We start from the raw sequence: 21,974 nt of genomic DNA, 5'->3' as shown, positions 1-21,974 counted from the left end.
TTGTGATATAGAATGAAGAAGGTCATTGGAGGGTCATCACCAACTCCATCTTGTACCATCAGCAACAAATGGTGGGGGGGGGGGGATCTTTCTCTTTACCCACCACCCCCATATGAGAATTAAGCTCTGGATGTCAAAAATTAAGAGATACCCCAGTATAGTTTGCACACACATGAATCATGCTTTCTCCCAACCTAGTAGTAACCAGGCCTGACCTGCTTAGCATCCAAGATCAGACAAGATCTGGGGCATTCAGGGTGGTATGGCTGTAGACATGAATCAAGTTTTCTAATGGTAGCTCTTTGTTTGTTTGTTGATAAACCTCCAGTATTTATTGGGGGCTTGATAAAGGTAGGCACTGTCTTGAGCACTGGGGATACGATGAGGAGCAAGATAGACATGGCCCTACTCTTCCAGAGCTGACTGAGGGGACAACAAGGAGAATAGTCAGCAAGAAAGCAAACCGGTTTTATTTCCAATGGTGGCTAGTCTGAAGGAACAGCTTGCTTTGGATTGGGAACCAAGGGATGTTTCTGCAAGGAAGCTAAGACCTGGAAGGTGAACAGGAATGAGCTTGCCAAGCATAAGGAAGGGTATCCTTATGCTTGAGGAGAGGAGGAGGAGAGCTGTATGAAGACCCAAATAGCTTGGCCTTTTCAAGCCACTGAAGAGTCAGGGGAGCAGGAATGTGATGAACAGTGATGAGACCCAGGATTGAATCCATAGGCTGTGCCATGTAACACCAGTGGACAGGTGGAAAGGGAAATGTCTGTTTTGAGCAGGGAATGCATGATATGATGTATGCTCTTTAAAAATCTCTGCTTACATGTGGATGGTGGATCATAGGGTCAAGGGTGGAAATGAGCTGGTTAGAGTGCTATGACAGTCACCTACCAAGAAGAAATGATGGCAGAGGAGATGGAGGGAAGTATATTTATATTAGTAAAGATGTGGCACTTTTGCCATGTGTAGGGAATATCTGTCATGCCGGTTTGGGAGGAATCAGTAGTATCTTGTTGTAAAGCCTGTGCATGGTGCATGAACATTGGCAGTGGTGAGCCGGGGAGTTAGCTCAGTGGTGCCGCCACCTGCCTCGCAAACACAAGGTCCTGAGTTCGATCCCTGGTACCAAAAAAAAAAAAATTTGGCAGTGGTTACTAGTGGCCCCCACTGCATCAGGGATGGTCAAGAGAGAGTGGATCAAATTAACAGTAGCCCCCTCAACTCTAAATGAGTTTCCTATCCTCATCATGATTATTATCATCATTACTCTCATTTGTTTGTTTGTTTGTTTTACATAACCCATTTCTAAATTGAAATATGCTTTGGCTGAATCAGGTGTGGGGTACTTGGAACTTCCCCACTTTCCTTGGTCTCCAAGGAAGCCACTGCAGTAAAAGTTATATTTTAATGCAAGGTGGATCAACACATCAAATTATTTCACTAGACACTAAATATACTCCCCAATAAGTATGAAATAATGAAATTTTATCCTCAAGACTTCCACGGCCCCAAACAGGTAAGCAGATACACATCCATGGACACACATACATATGCGCATACACACACACACACACACACACACACAGCCTTACATCACAATACGATGATGGGCTCAGAGTGCCTGTGCTGAATAGTTCAAGACAGCTTCATGGGGGGAGTGACCCCCAAATGAGTCCTGAAGACATTTTCTAAGTGGACAAAGGAAGGAAGGTCGGATACTCCAAATGAAGTCAGATAATGTCTTGGGTTGAATTCTCAAAAGCACATCCGGAGGTGAAGGTGTATGCAGAGGTGGTATATTAGGAAGGTGCTCCTGGTGAGCCCCAGAAACAAGCACGTTGGGGCCAGAACTGGAAAGGGATGAGGGCACATAAGTGAGATTTCAGGGAACATCTTCACCTCAGCCTGATCCTGTGGAGAAATCTGGAGCACAAATAGCACCACAGAGTTTGTCTTGCCATCGAGCAAGGGAGCTGGGCTTTCATACTCCTGTACCTGTCGGTCATTGACAAGGGGCTGCCCCTGAGGTCTGAAACTCCAGGGTGCTTCCCCTTTCCTCTGTGCATGCTGGGGGAGATACCAGCTAGCAGGGAAAGGTGTGAGTCAGATGTACTGACCCGCAGAGGGGAAGCAGGAGGATCTGGGCAGAGAACCAGTGTTTGCTACACATGATCTATTCTCTATTTAAACCTCGGATTCTCTGCTCTGTGTCTTATCAGGCTGAAAGATTTGGTTGCTTTAAAAGTGCTTGCAGCTGCTCAGTTCTTGTGATGTAATTATCTCTGTCACTCTCATAACACCTCTGTGGACTAAGTGTTATTACTTCCATTTTCTGTTGAAAAAACTGAGGCTCTGGGAGGTGAAGTGACCCACCTGAAGTCCTGCATCTCATCAGTGGAAGAACCAAGACTGACTGCCCAGTTTGCCTATTTGTGAGCCCTGACTCTTCTTTAATCCTTTGCTTCTGTGACCTGTGCTGTCCTGTTGCCCAGGGCCCCCACATAGGGAGCCCCATTCTGAGCAGGCAGCAGGAATCATAGGGTGATACACAGCTGACCCTGTGTCTTAGAGGTGACCCTTAGCTCCAGGGTTCCCAGAGCACATCATGTTCAGCCTTCGTGGTCTGTTGATTGTGGATCTCTTCCTCTTATGGCCTGATCTTTAGATGGACAGATATGTCATCAAGAGAATGTACACTCACTGGGGACCCTCTGTTGCTTGAGATAAATAAACTGTGTTCCCCTTCTCCCTTCGAAGAGAGATGGTATCACCAGAGGTAACAGATATAAAACCTCTCAGCAAAGTTTGATACATAGTAAGTATTCTACAAACATGACCCATCGTTCATAGCAAATGACTTAGTAGCCCATCTCTTCTCTCTCCAAATTCTAACTGAACAAGGGATTTCTGAAACCCAGCACCTCAAGGACATGAGGGTATATTTGACATCGCTGTTTATCACAGCACAGGCTTATAGTGTTGTAGTTTATTTTCTGTTCAGTTGTATCATCTGCATAAGTCTCTCTGTGCTTCTGAACTGCTGTGCTTTCTGAGCTGTGTCCTGGAGCAATTTAAGCCATGGCTCAGCTGAGAACATTTCTTCCAGCCCCCATAGCTCTTTCTCATTCCTCCTTCACCCAGTACCCTACTGTCTGTTAGATGTGATGAGAAGCAAGTGAAATTGTCATTTTTATGACCCAGATATTCTTCACTCTCTACTTTTTATTTTATATAATTCCTACTTTCTGTTGAGACAGGTGTGTGATGTTTACTCCTGAGAGTATCTTGCCATTGTAATTGATCTTTCAGCAACCTGAGACTGGGCTTGAAACTCCTCTCTGGTGGTGCTGCCTGAGCCATGCCTCCCATCATTGGAAGCCTCTTTCCAGCCTACCCGCATTGTGGTCATGTCTGCAGGTCTTACAGAAACCTGAGCATTTCCAGCCATCGCATTAAGCATATTTGCAGTGGTCAAAACATTAAAGTTTCCAAAAACACAGAAGCAAATTAGCTGCTGTGGTTTAAGGTTATCAGCTGCCTCAGGCTGGAAGTTGGCTCCTGGTCATTCCCTGACACCTGCTTGCCAACCTCAGGTACATTAAACTTGCAGCAGCAGGCAGGGTGCCCAGTGTCTGGCCTCCTCGAAGGCTATGTTAAGACAAAGCCTCACACTCCACATGTTCTTCAGTTTAACTTGTGAGCACCCAGCCCATGAGCCCTCCAACTTCAGCCCAGAGCCATGGCATAGTCCATCCCTTGGCTCGTCAGAGCCTCTCATCTCTCATCTTCCTACCCCACAGCTGCTCCTCGAAAGCAGACATCTCCCCATCTTCAGTCTTTTTCTTCCTTTCATACCACCTCCTTCCTTATTGGAAGCATAAATCTATCTTGGTGAAACTATTTCCTCTGCAACTCTTTCTCTCTGGAGATATTTGTCCCTTACACTTCCAGTTCTTTCTTCTAATCTGAATTCTTTCTATACCCAGAGTGTGCTTTACAAAATGCAAACCATGCCACTTGCATGCTCTAAAACCCTCTGTCAGCTTCCCATTCTGCTTAGCTAAAACATGAATTCTTTTGTTGTTGTTAACAGCTTCTCAATGTTACCCAGGCTAGCCTCAAACCCTTGTACTCAAGGGATCCTCCTGCCTCAGCTTTCTCAGTGGCTGGGTCTGCAGACATGCACCACCACCCCCAACTAAGTATACAATTCTTTTTTTTTTCTTTTGTGGTGGTGGGGATCAAACCTAGGACCTTGTGTATGTTGGGCAAGTGCTCCACCACCGAACAACACCCTAATCCCTTAGCATATAGTTCGGAATTCCAGCTTTTCTTGTCTTGTCATCCTCATCTGAACCTCTTCCTATGGCCTCTTGTTCGTTCAGTTTGTTCCAGATCACTAGGTAATGACTGTGTCTCACCTCTGCCAAAGTGACGCTATACATATTGTTCCCTCTCCTGAGGATGATCTTTCCTCTCTGACTAGGTAATTACTGCTTATCCTTTACCTTTCAGCTCAGGAAGTTCCTCGAGGAACTCTTCAATTACAGAGTTGCATGTGTGTGTTTGATGGAAGTTCTGTGATGGCAGAGACTGGCTGTGTAATTCAGTGGTGATCTCCACAGTGTCTGCACATAACAGGTGCTGCACACACATCGGATGGATGGATGGACAGACAAACAGGGTGGATGGACTGATGGATGAGCTAATGGACAGACAGATGGATAGACAGATAGATGCCTGAGACTTCCCCAATGGAAATAACATTTAAACATATATGTTGAAGTAGAGAGGGAAAAAAATCACACTCAGAGATGCTCGCTTCAATTCCCAGCATCTCTTTTGTTGCAGACTGGATCATATTCATGCATCATCTGCTATAGCAGAAAGGATACTGAATATATTAATTTTCACATTCCTGAATCATGTGATGAATCACACTATTTGTTCAGAAGATAAGAATACATGCAGTCAAGCCCTAACTCTATAAGAATGTGCAGTTTCCTGGAACTCTCAGACAGACTGAGAAAGCCTTAGAACTGGGACCATGATGTATTCAGCTGTAGTTGTGACACTAAGTTCGTGGAGCCCTGGGTTCCCCTGAGTTGGGTCAGGGTGTAGGGGCTGGTGTAAAGAGGAAAAGGGACTGGAAACAGCTACCAGCTGGGCTTGGCAGCCCACCTTCTTTACAACTAGAAAGTTACTACTTTTTCTGCTTTGTACAGTATATTCTTCTCTGCTAGAAGAGGTTGAAAATTACTATTTCAAAGAGTCAGAGATGATTTATTCTATTGCAAGAAAGGGATTAAAGTGAGCTTTTTTGGATGGGGAGATATTGAAGAAAAGTCAAAAAAGTTTTGGCTCTAGCCAGGTTTGATGGCACATGCCTATAATCCCAGCACTCAGGAGGCTGAGGCAGGAGGATTGCCATGAGTTCGAGGCCATCCTGGGCTACATAGTGAGTTCAGGGCTAGCCTACACTATATAGATAAATCCTGTCTCAAAAAAGCTAATCTCAAGTAATACCTATTTACTTTGAAATTTTTTAACCATTTTCCTGGAACTCTTCTATATATTAAATTGATATTTCTGATTTTTAATTTAGTGTTATAACATTTATCATTCCTCCCACATTATTATCATGTTTTTAGGAGTATTAAAACTTGGAAACCAAGCAAACATGATTAAAGCCCTTTCATTGTCATGCTGGAGCACATTCTAACTCCTTTCTCTTCGAGTGTCGTCCTTGGACAAGTAGCATCCTGGTGGACTTACATGAAATGTAAAAGCTCAGGCGTCCCCTCACTGATTTGGAAGCTACATTTTAACAAGATGTCTCGTGTGATTCTTATATGCATTAAGCTTTAAGAAGCACTGGCTTAGCAGACTGTCAAACTCTCGAGGGCTCAGATTCTGTGATGTTACATGTTAACTTGTAGAAGACTGATAACGCATAAATGACTCTTACTAGTAAAGATCAAAGTTATTTTTGTCTGACCAAGAATATAATCCCAAGGGTTATAGTTTATCACTCTGTAGGTTTTAGCCAATTTTGTATCTGATTTAGTAATCTGATTTCAGCTTTTTTTTCACCTCAGTGACTACACATTTTTTTCAGACCCTTCTTTGAACTAGCTTTGCCATCCTGCTGATTGCCTAAATAATGAATTATATAACTCTTTAGCATATATTCAATATATAATTGTATGAGCCATATTTTCAACATGTTAAAAATTACACTTTGATGGCCAGCCTTTTATCATTTAATAGCTCTATGATATTTTGAATGACCATATTTTATCTATGCCTTATTATTAGATATTTAAGATATTTCTGATTTTGCACAATATAAATCTACAGTGAGCATCTTTGGGTGTAAAACTTTTTCTGCCTTTTATTATGATTTTTTAATGCCTTTGATTGTGTTTTCAAGTACAAATTAATGGGTCAAATGGTATTAACATTTTAAAGATGAGCAATAATGGAACCTGTCAAATGGACCGAGATCGGAGGGTCTCCCAAGTGGCAGAAGCAGCTGCAGAGAGGCAGGGACCCAGTGGAGATCTCTGCTGGCTGGGCTGAATATATGATGTGAGAAAGGGTGGAAAGGAGGGAAGGAGACCATGCTGTAAAAGGCCAGGTATCTTGAGTTAGATGCTTTGTGTAAAAGGAAGCCAGTGATAGAGTAAAATGAGAGAAGTGAAATGATGAGACCTTGTTTTAGAAAGACAACTCTTAACAGCAGGGAGGCTCTCCAAGGCTTCCCAAATAGTCCAGTTTGAGTGAAGATTGGGCCTGAACTGGGCAGTAACTGGGGCTAGAAAGCAGAAGCTGGAGAGATGCTTAGAGAGGCACAGAGGCTTGACTAGGGTCACCCTGCTCCTTAGTGGTGGAGACAAACCTGACAGTGCCTCTTGGCCCTCCGTGCCATTCATGCTGCTTGCTATTCTTCCCTTTGTTTTGTTTGTTTCTAACCTAAGATATGACTTCTTAGAACTTCAAAAGACTCAGATGATGTTACTAGAGTTATGATGTGAGAGACTGGGCTCCGACAAAACATAGAGCACACATCCAAAAGGATAAGTGACATCACTAAAAACTAATAAAAATTGAAGCACACATTCCAGGCAAGTGACAGGACCTTCTTGGGGAATTTGCCAAACTAAACTGCAGCAGCTCCTCTGTCTCTGTATCTACACAACCAGGCCTCCAACATGGCTTTGCCTCTATGCAGATCTGTGTCCCTGCAAAGCCATCTGCATTAGCGGAGGGGCTAGACTTTACCACCGTGTAACGCCCCTGAGCTCTTAGCCTGGCTCAACAAGTCACTGTCAGTACGACCAGACTCTAGGCAATTTTGTGGAACCATCATGTTTTCTCTGCCAGATGCCCATTTCATAAAGGAGGAAACAGAAAGTAGTCTCCCGCCTATCCCAGGACCCATCCGGACTGGCTTGAGGCTGGCCTTCCTCCGTTCCCATCGTTCCTCTTGGTTTTAGTGCTTCCAAATTCATCTGGACAAAGCAACTTGAGAAATTCTGCCTGTGGGAGGTATTATTTGATCCACAGCAAGAACCTGAAGACATGAATCTGTCTCCGTTTAAAGACCGGAATCCCTAATGTGAACCACATAAGAAGTAGTGGGTTTAGGAGGACAGATTGTAGAGCTCATTTCTATCCCACCGCCTCCCACATCCAGTATGTGAAAATTCAGTGAGCTTAGGGTATGGACAGAAACTTTTTGCTATGTATATTATACTTCAAGAAATAAGTTTAAAAAAAATGTTTTTAAAAGCCAACCATTTACAACTTCAAAAACAAAATCTCCCATCAACGATGATGCTAACAGGGACACACCTGTCTTGTCGGGGTGGGCTCTCTGCCTGGCTGTGGGAGGGGCTCTACATACATTATCCCCTTGATCCTCTAGGGGAGGCACTGTTCTGTTCTCGATTCACAGAGGTAAAGTAGCTTGCCCAAGTCACCCACCTAGTGAATATTTCCTGCACAGCAGCCCCATTTCTATTCCCACAGGTATCTACTGTGTTTTGAAAGCCATGTTCTCTGATTTGTCCCAATTAAGAAGTCGTTTCTGGTGTGATGTAAAGCTCGGGATACGGAATCCACACATGAAGTTGTGGTGGCCTGTCTGTCTCACTGGGGTCCGTTCACACCACCCCACCCCAGTGTCACACACTCTCTGCTATGCCAGCCCTGGGAATTGATCAAGAAGATAGGGACAGTCACATTTTTTTTTCCTTGTCACCAGGGAAGTGACAATCCACAATCCATTTAATCAACATAGTCTATAATGAAGACTGTCATCAGCCAGATCCTCTGTGGTAGTGGTAGTACACTCAGATATGAACATTTTAGGTTGACTAGCCTTGGGTTCAAATACAGACTGCACTTAAGCCACATGACCCAGAACCATGTCCCCTCTGGACTTCAATGTTGAAGACCTCATCAGGTGATTTATGATTTAGACAAGAGTGCAAAAAAAGCACGTACAGAGCCTGACAGGAACATTTGATAAATGTTAGAGTGAGACTGACAGGCAGGCCTTCAAAATGGAAAAACAGTGCTGGGCAGCATCAGGTCAAGATTGTGCCCAGTCAGTGCTTGGGCTTGAGCATTGGACTTGAGTTGGGACGTGACCCTAACACAGTTCAATTCTTTTTTCATCCCTTCCCCTCCCCACACCCCTCCCTCCATCTCTTGGCCCCTTTCCCTTCTGCAAAGGGAAATCATAATTTCCTTTATCTGTCTTTTATTTTGCTCTGTATTTATATTTGGAGTTTCTCGTGTAAGAGAAACCATATGATATTTAAGTTTCTGTGACTGATTTATTTTATTTAACATTATAGTCTCACAGTGTATCCATTTTCCTACAGATGACTTGAGTCTACTTTCTTTATGGCAGAGTAATATTCCATTGACTTCATGATATTTTAATCAGGGTTGTTGTCATCACTATCCTTTCAAGATCTGGGTCTTGGGTTTCATGTTTTTACTTTTGCATTGCCTCCTAGGTGGTCTTTGAGGCCTTGCACAATCTGGAGCCCCGAGGCTATGTTGTGGGATGGATCATCGCCATAAGTTTGCTGGTGGGAATCCTCATCTTCCTGCTGCTAGCAGTGCTTCTGTGGAAGGTGAGTGTTGCAGTCACAGGTCTCCATGGAATTTCCACTACAGATGCCCAGCTCTCCTGCCTCCTAGAGTGGAAACACCTTGGAAGAGCTTCCTGTTGGAGCTGCCTTCATGGTGCAGGTACAGGGGAGGTCATTGTCCCCTCCAAGCAAGGAATGGAGTCTTGGTTCTTCTTGAAGAACCCATTCACTGCCTAAGGATTTGGGCCAGTTTACAGAGAGACAGAGCATGAGAACAAAAGACTCAGTCTCCTCTTAACACCAAGAAGTTACACCAGTCCTGATGTAGGGTGCTGGGAACCTAACTTTAGAATAAGCTTGAGGTGGATAACATCTCCAGTAAGTGATTTACCACTTATTTGAAGAAACAATATGAAAGGGAACTCTAGAGCAATTCTTTCTTCTTTCCCTTCATGGAATAGGAGCAATTTCTTCCCAGAAGACTTAGGTAATAGGGATGGCTACCGATCTAGAGCACTGCCTGGGACGCTGCAGCTCTCCCAACCCCACATGGGTCACTCTGGCTACTCCCACCATGAAGGTAGAATTGCCCTGCCCCATCACCAGGGCATGCCTGGTCACTCTTTTGTCTTACCTAAAGCATCACACTTGCAAGGACAGAGGGTGTCTTCACCCAGTCTTCTTTGCATCATGCTCCCCAACATCAGAAGTCCTTTTACTTCAGAGCCTCTGTATTCACAAATGCTGGTATCAGAGTTATTATCTGATGAAGGTCTGTCTCTTCCACTGGGTAGTAATGGTTCAGGTGAGTGGGGTATATGGCTATCCTTGTTTCTACTTTGTCCCCAGCTCTAAAACAGCACCAGGGACACTACTGGGACATTCTAACCCCAAAGCCCATGCTTCTCCAGTATTTACATCTCACATGCAAATAGAAAGAACCTCTGAGATTATTATGGACAGATATCTTAAACTTAAATACTTAATTTCTTTGGGATTACCAAATAATTTGCACACATTGATCAGGCATAATGTAGTAATAAAGGAAGAAGTTGTAAAACACCCAGGAGCTTATATCCCAGAAATAGCCACAATGAGAGTGGGATTGTCTCCTTTTTGGCCTTTTATCTGCATATATAAACATAAAGCAGGCATTTAGGATCAACTTATTTTTTGAATAGTGTGTTAGTTTTCCAATACTGTACTTAGTATATTTTAGGTGAAATACCTCTAAATCTAAAGCAATTAGTTCAGTTATTAATCTGGAAGAAATATAGTAAATTTCATAGTAAGAAGTCTAGAAACATGCAAAAATAATGTGTTTGTTGTACTTTTCTTAGATTAACAGTTGGATCCATTACTTTAAATTTGGAGGTACTTTGCATGAAAAGGTATCTGGAATTTGAAGAAATATGTACAGTATGTTATTTGAAAATAAGTTTACTTATATTCGTCTGATTTTAAGACATCTTACCTGCTATTTTGTAACCTGTTTTTCCCTGAACACAATACTGTGAGCCTCTTTCCATGTTCTGCCCATTTCCAGCTGAACTTTAAGCTGCAGACTATCTGCTGTTTATTTTCACAGTGCCCTGCTGCTGGAATTTAGGTTGCTCCTGGTTGCACACTTCTTATAACAATGCCACAGTGAATAACCTTGGAGCCAAGTATTTTCACAAATCCTTCATTATATCCTTAGAATGAAACCCTAGGAATGGAGTCACCAAATTGTTTATCTTATATTGAAAATTGCCCTCTAGAAAGGTTATATCAATTCACCCTCCTATTAACAGTGTAAAAAAAAAAAAAGTGTCCATTTTCCTATATATTTGCCAACAGTGAATATCATCTTTTTTAATCTGCCAATTTGTTGTTTATTTATACTGCATTGTCAGATAGGTTATTAATTCTCTCTGTTCTCCAATTCCAACTACTTCCTGCTGAGAGGGCCTCTGGTCTGTGGGTGGAGAACAAAGCCTGCTCAGTGTGTGAAATCTGAAAGACAGGCTTTTGCTGAGCAGTGAGGGCTTTGGGTTGTGTGTGTGTGTTTGTGTGTGTGTGTGTGTGTGTGTGTGTGTTTTCCTTCTGCCTTTATATGACCTCTTGAAAAGAGACAGTGTTCTTTCTCTATGGCTAGCTATGTGGGACCAGACAGGGACACAAAGCAGGAAGGCCAAGCCCTGCTACCCTCTGTGGCCACCCCACCCATCTCATCTCCTGTACACAGTCTCCAGCCTGCTCGTACCTGCCATCTGCTTTGCTTTGCTTTTGTTGTGTTTGCTTAAAGAAAGTGTGGTGGCCAGAACCCTGAGTTTACCCAGCTAAGTGGCATCCAAAATGGTAGGATCTGAGAAGCAGGTATCACTCTCTTTGAGACTTTGACAAAAAACAGGGTGACTGCAGTCAGTGTGGCCCTTAAGGGTCACCCCATATACCTTAACACAGACAAGGTCTCACTTTGTGGAAGGAAAGCTTTGAGGAAGCTGTCTCATGAGGCTGCATGGGTCAGGCTGCTCTGCTAGTCCTAAAACAGCAGTTTTTCCTTCCAACCCTGCAACCCTTCTTAATGAATACTCATTCTGGCCCAAGCACTAGATGATGCGTTAGGATGCGTCAGAGACTGTGTCCCTGCCCTGCCCTTGAACTTTGGCCTCTTAGCATATAGGCTGGTAATGTAACAAGGGATGCAAATGCTGTGCAGTAACTGCCTTGGAAAGGAGAAGGCACCGTGGAACCCCCTCCCTCATCCCCAGTGGAGAAGGAAAGACCACCAGTACAGTGCAGTGGATGAGAGCTCAGGGTTGGGGGGCTGGGTAGACAGGTCCATGCCAGCAGTGAGACCTTCAGAGAGTTGCTTAGCTTCTGTAACCCTCAGTTTCCTCCTCTGTAAAAAAGGAGGCCATTGCTTTTAGCTTAATATGTAGATGTTATGCAGCAAAATACTCTGCACTTTGCTTAGCACATAGACACAGAGGTCACAGAACTTTTCACCAATAAGGTATCATTCAGGTCTGAATTTGGGTTTGGTTTGAGTTTTTCAGGCAGGCAAGGGCAGAGGGATGAGTAATCCATCGAGAGGGAAGAAGACATGAGAGAATCAGCAGTTTGTGGGGAGTAGCATGTGAGATCTCTCCTGGCAGGCAGCCAGTGTCTGAAGTGACACAGTCTACTACAGTCACACTGGCCCTGCTCACCAGGACGAAGCAGAGGCATGTGAGGTCTATAAGAGCAGTAATGAGAACACATCTGTCTCAAAAGAGATCCGTGACATCTAAGGGTAAGGGCAGTCACTGTGGTGGGGAGGAAGAGTCAAAGTTAGAACAGGCAGGGTTTGGTGAGCAGTTGGACTTGAGAGCTTAAGCAGAAAGAGTAGCAAAGTCTCCCTGATTTTAGCTTAGACGATGGATGGCTGCCCTTGAGGATGGGAAAGGAGGACTGGAAGACCTTTTGGAGGAGGAGGGGCTTGGTGTTGGGCTTTCCAACTGTGTGGTGCCTACAGGAGCCCAAGAGATGGGCTGGGCTTAAAACATCCCCTGTCACCTTTGTCCAGTAGGGGGAAGATTAACAGAAGGACATTTCTGTCATCTAACTGGCCTGGGCAACTTTCTCTTCAGTTTCCAGAGCAGTGCTTACTCATCTCAGAGGCCATTTTTTCAGTTGCAGAAAAAAACAGAGATCCATTCACAGCTGAGATATATTAGATAGATAGATAGATAGATAGATAGATAGATAGATAGATAGATCACTTTTTCTTTACAAGCCCCTTATCTCTACTCTTTTGCCCACCTGTGTCAAGCTTCTCCAAAGTACACTGGCTTTCCCTGTGCTTCCCTACACATAGACACCTCAAAAGCTTCTAGCCTCAGACACAGAAGAGTCAGCCACCTCTGATTCGCTGGTCTACATGTCTAGGAGAGAGATCTGTCTGGCCCAGGTGGAATCGATGTCTGCCATCATTAACTGTGGCTCGAGGCAGGAGTTGACAGGGAGAAAATCCACCTAGGTTTCCCAGCTTGGGTCACTTGTCTCTCACAGACCCAGAATGCTCAGGGTATAGTGGGAGAAAGATGCAGGATGGCGCTATGGTGGAGGGGGTGGGGGATCTCTCAGGAAAGAGAGAAACTAGACAGATACCCCAAAGGGAGTCATTCCAGTAGGATACCATGGTCATTGTTGGTGCTGCTCCTTAAATTGCAGGCCTTTATATCATCTCAGTCAGCTATACTGTGTAACAAATTGCCTCTGAATTGACTGGCTTGAAACAACCATTGCATGATATCTTATAAATGCATGGATCAGGGATTCAGGAAGGTTTGGCTATTGAGTCTTCTGCTCCACGTGGCACTGAGTGGGGTCTCTTAGTGGAATTTACCTTATGGATATGATGGTGTCCAGAGTCCAAGACAGCTCCACTCATGTGCCTGGAATCTTGGTGGAGATGGCTAAAAGCTGGACTTAGTGGACCCTCCCCTCATCATATAGACTCCACACCCCTCTGTGTGGTCCTTTCAGCAGAGTGATATGACTTTATGTGGTGGCTGAGGCTCTGAGAGAGCACACTCAAAGTCCTCTAACAGGCCAGCCCAGTGCAGGCTCAGGCTCTTCTACCATGTACTGTAGGCCAAAGCAGTTACACAGCAGCCCAGGTTCAAAGGAGGGAGAAACTACCCAGCTTCTCAATGGGAGAAATGATAAAGGCTTTGTGGCCATCCTTTATGTGCCACATACAAGATATTCAGCAAGATGAACAAAATATTTTTTTAAAGTCACTGTTACAAAGGAAGTCACCTAACTAGAAGTTTCGTTTTGTTTTAAAGTAAATGTTACCTCATCTGTCTTTCATAATGTCATAGATAAAATCACAATTTAATTCCTTTGGGGAAAAGAGCATATCTGGGCAGTGCATTGTGGGGAGTCTATTCAGGCACAGCTTTAAGGGAGTTAAGGAGCTAGGCAGAGGGGGTTATTTAGGAAAAAGGCTATTATAATGACTTTATAAGAGCTTGAAAGGTACAAATGAAATATAAAATTATTTTAAAGAACTACATATTCCTAAAACTTCAACTACAAATCTTTTGTCAGCTCTCGTTCCTATTTCTACAACCTAAGAGTGATGTGTTATGTGTAGAGAGTAGGGATCCAATATCACATTGACAGTACAGTGCATAGAAACCTTTGATTAATGGGCCTAAACAGTCCAATATTTGGCTTAGTACCACATTCCATATATAATTCTCTCCATTTCTGTCTGGGGGAAGCCACTAAGTGGCACCCAGTTGCCACAGCTGTCCAGGGAGTACTTCAGTGAGGGCATGTGAAGACAAGTGGCCAGTGTCCATGTTCACTTCCCATTATAGGCCACATCTCTTGAATTTCCTTTTAAAGTAGCTCTTAACATTGCTACCTGTGGTCACTTGCCACTGCCTTGAACACATGAGCCAAAAGTAGTTGTTCTAAAAATGTGTGGTATAAACATGAATCATGACATGGTACTAAAAGCTGAGCAAAGCAGCTGGCTTTGTGGACATATTCACAGTAAGTACCACACAGACCTTTGGGTCTGCCTGCTTACACTTGCAAGATCATCATGTGGCAGACAGTTTTGAGTCCCTACCAAGTGACAGGCCCTGAGCAAAGGGACAGAGATAAACAACAGAGCCCTCTTACAGTCCTGAAGACCACTGAAAAAGGCAGTTTAGTGAGCAGAGGAAGTGACTAAGGGCAAACAGACTTAGCCTGGGATACCAGCAACTGGCCCATCGAACACGGGCACCATGGGGCTACTCACTGTTTATCTAAAACAGAAATCCCTTTGAGGGTCAGCTTGGGCCTTCTCCAAAGCTGACCTCCAGGCTCCCCGCCTCTCTGCTCAGCCAGCCCAGATTCCCCTCGGCCTCAGCCTCAGCCTCCTGCAGCTCCCCAGGAACCTTCCAGAAGGCCCTGCTGGCATCTCAGGTGCTCTCTTCTACTGGGCTAGCAGGCGCTGGCTCCCACACAGAATCCACAACGGGGTCCCAAGCTAACCAGAACCTTTTCAAATACTAAAATGGATCCTCATCAGGCTTCACAAAGGCGAGATGTTAGCAGACACTGGGAGCCATAATTTAAACTTTATGTGCAAGGATTACAGTAGCCTGCCAAACCACTACGAAGGAAGAAAACTTTGAAATTGGAAACTCTTCATATGAAATTCCAAATGAATCCCTTCTCCTTTCCTTCAGCTCCTGACTGGGTTTGAAGATGCCCAGCCTGGTGCCTCTTTAAAAGACTGGTTTATGAGCAGAAAGTTTAATTGCTCAGAGGTACAGCAGGTGGAATAAGTTTGTATGTGACTTGTGCCTTTAAGAAATGCCTTCAGCTCATTACACCAGACTGAGGCTCATAAAGACAGCAGAGATGCAGGGGGCGTTTTCCCTTTCAAAAAAAGATAACCCCCTTCCATCTCTCCCCCTCCCTCTGACCTGTTCCTGTTTGTTTGCAGTTTGCCAAAACACGCAGACCATCCCTCAGCAAAGACTAAATCCTCTACTGCTCTCAGCCAAGGATGCTTTTTTTCCTTCTCTCCTGCCTGACCTTTTTGTAAGCTGAGATAGTTTAGAGCACATGAAGTGACACTGCCTCGCCAGCCCTACAGCCAGACTCCTACCTGAAAGCCCAGACCTGCTTACCCAAGTGGCAGAGAGAGGCTGCAGAAGGTGCTTGCCAGCCCTCAGACAAGGCTGTCTTAAGCTCTCCATCAGCTGGGGCCATTCTAAGAGTCTGCCGCACTAGGGTTTTCTTTGGGCTTATGGTTTTTATTTGAGAACATTGCTTCTGACCTCAGAAATGCTTGGAAAACTTACCTCTGAAATGGCACAGAGAAAGTGTAGTTTGGCAGCCCCTCCACGAGTCATTGGGGTTATCACCTTGCCCCCAAACCATGCTGTGAAAACCCACCCTTGCTTCTCCTCCAGAAAGAAAGAAACCACACAGACGTGTGCATACATGCACACCCCTCTCACCACCTCAATCAAAACCATGTGCCAGAGACGTGGATGGGGCCTGTTTATGTTTTGAAGTAAATATTAGTCTGATATTGCATTGTTGACATCTCCAGACAGAGACATGCTATGTAAATAGTAAGTAACTGCAGAGACCCATAAACATGAGGCCATGAGTTACTCCAGAGAAGGAATGTGTCCAAGGACTCAGCATAGCTGCCCAAGGAAGCAACCTGAAGGCCAGCGAGGGGTGGGGCATAGAGCCAGCTGCATTGGCAATGTCTGCCAGTCCCACCATCCTGACATGGGCTGGGAAGGTAGAGGCTGGGTCCCTGGGGTGCGTTCCCCAGCTGGATCAGGCCTTATCTCCTCTTAGGCAGGAGATAAGCTCCAGCTGACCAGGGGTATTCAGGGAGAATCTGATGCTTCCCTAGGAGTTTTATGGCAGATTTTTGATACAAGATGATATCAGGAAATTGTATAGTCATCAGGGTTCAAGGAACTACTCTTTGAGGCTGCAGGACTCCATAAGGACTAGCACAAAACCACAAGCAGAATGCACAGTGCTCTCTCGGCCTCCAGCTAAGCAAAGCTTGGCTTTAGTTTCCTTCTCTAAGGTTTCCATGTTTCTTCTGCTACAAACAGAACAGTTATAAACAGAGCCTCTTGCCCCTCAAGCAGCAGAGCAAGCCTGGGAAGAGTCCAAAAAAATCTCAGGAAAACATTGACTCTATTGGATTGGAAATGAGTGTGGGGCTGCTTTGGGTGCAACTTAAACTCATTAATCACTTCCTGCAGCCTTGGTGTAGGCTCAGATGGCAGCAAATACAGGTTTGCCTAGCACATCTCGAGGTTTCCCTGAAAATACTCATAAGTACTAGCAAAGGCAGGGATGTATGCCCCAGGGAGGCCTACAGGAGAGAAATGTACTTCAGATCTTGTTTTAACTTAATCGTTAAGAATTTTATAATACTTTATGCTTTGCAATATACCCACACTTTAATATAAAAATTAAAATTCACATATGGGTACTTGAAATGTGCTTTGAGAGTAGATCTGAAGTGTTCCCACCACACACACACACACAACTGTTACGGTGTGAGGTGATGAGTATGTTAATTAACTTGATTGTAGTAATCATTTCACAATGTGTATGTGTCTCAAAACATCATGTTTTGCCCTTTAAATATTATCATGCCTCAATCAAGCTGGGGGATTTTTTAAAAACAAAACACATCATGCTCCTAATTCTCTGCCAATTAATAATAGTTTTCTTCTACCTATAAACCTAGGGTCTGATTTATGCGTCTCTAACCATTTGGGCTCTCAGCTTAACAGCACACTCTCTTAATTATGGCCCTTATGAACTATCTGTCATAAGTTATGCTACCTGTTCACAAACCAGTTTGTGTATTTTCATGAAGATGGCTAAAGGAAAGGAACTACACAGAATTTCCACTCAGACACTACTGATGGGTGAGTTCCTGGTTCCTCTCTCAGGGGCTGAGCTTTGGAATGTGTCAACTCACAGAGCACCTAAGAGTGGCTGTGCAGCAACTGTGAGATACTGTGGCAAGCTGAAGGGTCTTGTGGGCCTCCTCTGTCTTGTGGATTAAGAGTTACTAACTTAAAACAGGTTCTTCTTAGGTAAGAGAATTATTGGTTAGATGATCAAATTCAGCATCATTATCTTTAATTTTACTCAAGTAGTGACAAAACCTTGCTAAATTTAGTTTTGCACTGCCCCATTCTTAATTGAAATTGTATTCGGAAATGTTAGATAGGAAGATCTGCTCTTCGTTTATTGTTTTGTGTTTATTGAGAATAGTATTATATGTGACTTACAGGATTCCATGCTCTTTTTTGTACTCAGAGGTTGTTCATTTTGACTTTTTTTTTCCTAGACAGGGTCTCACTGATGTAGTTCAGGCTGGCTTCAAACTCCTGATCTCAGTCAGCCTCCTTGACTTTTTTTAAAGGATTAATGTTTCCCCATTTTTGATGAAGTCCTCAGACAGTATGTTACCTGAGTTAACAGTCCTAGACTTACATGGTAAGACCTCTCTCTGACACTTTGCCTGGACAAGAGCTTCAGCTTCTTCCTTGTCTACTTTCCTTATTAGTAAAATTGAGATTAAAACCCCATAATCCAAGAACTTGTAAAAGTTAAATAAGTGAACATAATTGCATGTGTTTTGTGAATTCAAAAGCCTCATGATTTATTTAAAATATACTGTTTTACTTGGTGTTCTTTTTTTCATTGAAAACTCAACTTTCCAAAACTCTCTGAGAACAATTGACACTGCTTAAGAACCCTGGTTTTTATCCCTGCTTTGTGTGAGTCCTGGGTGTGTAGATATGTGGTCTATGACTGGCAGCCCCAAATTTTCTCTGGGAAACATCAGAAAAAGCTATCATCCTGTTTGAGGGGTGGAAGAGGTTTGCGGATGCCCTGGATCTCTGAGACAAAGACAACACTGGGGCTCAGAGCCAGAAAAATAACCTTCCCCATGGCCCCAGGGTTACTTAGTTGGAGTTTAACCAGGACTTGGGACTGTGTATGTCTCTTCACAGTACACCCTTATGGCACCAAGCAGGCTGGGGGTGATGGTTGGCAGAACTATAATCTCTGTCAATGGGCACTGTATCCAAGCCCAAACCAGGTTATAAACCAAGATGCAAGGGTGACATGTTCCTTTCTGAAATAATTAGTTTGATTATAAAATAAACAATATTAGTTTCATAGGCTACTGTTAGACTGTTTGGCACCTTGGTGCTGCCAGCACCCACTTCATCAATATCCTTTACTTCTATCTCTCAGAAAATTCAAAGCAATGTACTGATTTTGTTAGACACTCTACTGCCATCTGTTGGGAAACAGTTATAATAAATTGATACATCTATCTGTAATGTGAGGGGCACCCTAACCCCTTATATGCAGTGCACAGCCTGTAATGTTGTACCCATGAGAATGTATTATGTTTTAGGAAATGATCTTTGGGTTCCAAGAAAAACAGTACATCATTGGCAGCTCCAACCTCCCACCCAAGAGACCACACACAGATTATGCCAGGAACAGGACTCTTGAGATTACAGTGCTGCAGCAGGGCATAGAACTTCAAAGGCAATTTCTCAGAGCCACTGAATAGGTCCTGCTGCTTGGGATTGGGGTCATGATGTTCAGGCCTAATGCTGATGCCATTCCACTAAACATCCAGAGAGCTTGCTTTTGGATCCCTGCAAGAGATGAAACTCCCTTCACTTTGTTGGTAACAGGGCGATTTCCATAAAAACATGAGCACATGACAGCATGTGCGAGAGTTAGTTCAGATGTTTCAAATCCTTCCTTGGATTTTTACCTTGGTTGTTTACCACTCTCTATATCAAATCCTCCACTAGCATGGCTATCAGAAGTAAGCCAACTTTTTCTTAGGAAAAATAAAACTCTGGATCCACAGAACAAGGTGCATTGATGTCATTTATATCTAGAACCCTCTAGTTCACTCAGTGAGTCAGCAAAAAAAAATCAGGTTTTATACTGCATAACTAACCACCCCGATGTTTAGTAGCCTAAAAAGAACAACCTTTTTTTTTTTTTTTTTGGTATCAAAAGGGATCAAACTTGGGACCTTGTGCTTGCGAGGCAGGTGGCGGAACCACTGAGCTAAATCCCTGGCCCAGAACAACCATTTTTATAGCTTACAATTCTGTGTGTTGCCACTTTGGACTGAGTCAACCACGCAGTTCTTCAGCAACTATGCAGAGGCTGGGCCCCCATGTTCATCTGCAGGGAGTTAGAGCTTGGCTGCTCTGGGTAGGCCTCGCCTCGAATCTCCTGTCTTTCATCAGGCTAGACTGATCTGTTTGCAAGCAGGCAGGGCAGGGTTCTGAGAAAGTAATCAGAAATGTGGATGGACACAGCGTCACCTCTCTTCTAACTGATTCTCAAAGCCTCAGTGGAACTTCAAGGCTGGGGAAATAGACACCACCTCATGATGGAAATTGCTGCAGGCACAGAGTAAAAGGGATGGACACGGGGCAGTGAAGGTTGTGGGCACTTTTGCAACTTATCACTAATGCTCAGTACAGGTGACACTGAGTGCTGAGAATAAAATGCACAGATCTTGCATTTAAGGAGTCATACGACAAATGTAGAAGATAACAGAAGATTAAGAATCTGTTGGATTTGTGCTGCAGTAAGGCTATGTTCTCTAGAATTGCAAGAAAGTCCGCTGGGGTTACTGAAACATTACTCCATCACCCACAAACATCTGGTCAGTTTTGCCCAGCCAGCCACATCATCTCTAAAGAATACTTTAAACAGTAGCTTCTTAGTGAGACATTTCTATTGAGTCTTAGTCTGCCTTTTTGGTCTTCTGTGGGTGTGCTTTGGGGTGACAACAATGACTTTTTATAATTATCTAGATCAATCCATGCCTCCTTTTCACATCCCTTGAAGAGGAGAGGAGTAGGGGGTGGTCAGAATGTGAGGTTCAGACAAATGTGCTCTTGGGCTGGAAAGAAACATCCAGGGCTAAAGACACCAGGAACTCGGTGTGTTTTTACAGGACTGGCCTTGAGGAGCAAAGCTCAGAACACAAGACTTCTGCCAGTTGTTCTAAAGAAGCTTCTGTTCCCTTTCAGTCACTCAAACTGCAGTGCCTTGTTGACCCCACCTAAAGCAAATGTTCAGAGTTCCCCTGGCCATATGAGTAGAGGTGCCTGACCGCTCCTCTGACAGTTCTTATCCTTAACTAGGGCACAAAATCGCCCCCTGGTGGGGGCTTGGTAGGAAGATAGTGGCAGCAAGACAATTCCTGATCACCTGTTTTCTTTACTGGAAGGGAGCTGATGATTGTCTGGGCAAATACTGTGGTTTGGGTTACAGTATGAGTGTGTTCCCCAAAGACTTATGTGTTGGAAGCTTGGTCCTCAGTATGATGATATTAAAGGTCCAGTTGGAGCCTGAGTCAGTGAGGGCACTGCATTTGGGAGGAATTATTTTAGTGTTCATGGAACCCTGGTTAGTTCTTGCAAGAGTTGTTATAAAGTGCAAGGCTGGCTCCTTCTCACTGTCTGCTTTCCTATGTTGCCATGTGAGCTCTCCCTCTTGCATGTACTTCCACCATGTTGCCATCTACCATGTCACCCTCAATAGAGGCTGAACTAATGATGCTATCTAAACGTGGACTTCTAGCCTCCAAAACAGTGAGCTAAATAAACCTTTTTTCTTTATTACAAAGACTTGGGTATTTTGTTATAGCAAGGGAAAATGGCCAAATAGAATGATTGTTGAGGCCTCCCATTGTGCTTGACTTATAGTAAAGAAGCTGGAGGACAGGGTTTGCTTTATGATTTGTTTAGGGCATGTTTTATGTGTACATTCACTGTTGGCCATAGACTACAGAGACTGCTGGTCAGGAGTGCTTTCAAATATGACTATGGGAGTTATAAGCTAATGATACTGTTATTACCATAAGCCTGCAGCGCAGAAGTTCTGCCAGCAGTAGATCAGATGTGTGCCTGTTTGAATTTTTCTATTCAAGGGAAATTGAAACAAGGATTTGGGCATAAGTAGTTTATTTAGGAGGTGAGCTCAGAAAACACTGTTGTGATGCAGGGGAGTGAGACAGAGAAGGAGGCAAGCCAGTAAAGGATGTGTTATCAAGCTGATTACTACTGTGGGCAAGCTCCACTGGAAAAGAACCTGCACCTCAGAATTCTTCCACCCCAGGAGAGAGGGAGCTGGATTATTTATATACCCACTATGGCCAATCATGTTTAAGGGCAAATGCAGGGAGAGATGTCTGACCTCAGAAACAGAGGTTCCTAATGCTGGTGAGCAGAGAATGAGAGATGTCAGCCTTTCTTGAGAATGGGA

The 21,974-nt window shown here is 43.9% G+C and overlaps 1 protein-coding gene across 1 annotated transcript in view; it reads left to right on the top strand.

The window, feature by feature from the left end:
* Itga9 (integrin subunit alpha 9) overlaps positions 1-21,974 on the top strand; it is a 388,816-nt gene that overhangs the window by 361,369 nt on the left and 5,473 nt on the right. The window contains exon 27 of the mRNA XM_004854266.4: positions 9,036-9,155. Coding sequence (XP_004854323.2) covers positions 9,036-9,155 — 120 coding nt within the window. The remainder of the gene's footprint in view (positions 1-9,035; positions 9,156-21,974) is intronic.

This window comes from Heterocephalus glaber, unplaced genomic scaffold (genome assembly GCF_053883595.1).
Source record: "Heterocephalus glaber isolate CG9 unplaced genomic scaffold, H.glaber_assembly_v1.0 deba00001472, whole genome shotgun sequence".
Lineage (NCBI taxonomy): Eukaryota > Metazoa > Chordata > Mammalia > Rodentia > Bathyergidae > Heterocephalus > Heterocephalus glaber.
The sequence above is the reverse complement of the archived record's forward strand: the minus strand, read 5'-3'. Positions and strand labels throughout refer to the sequence as shown.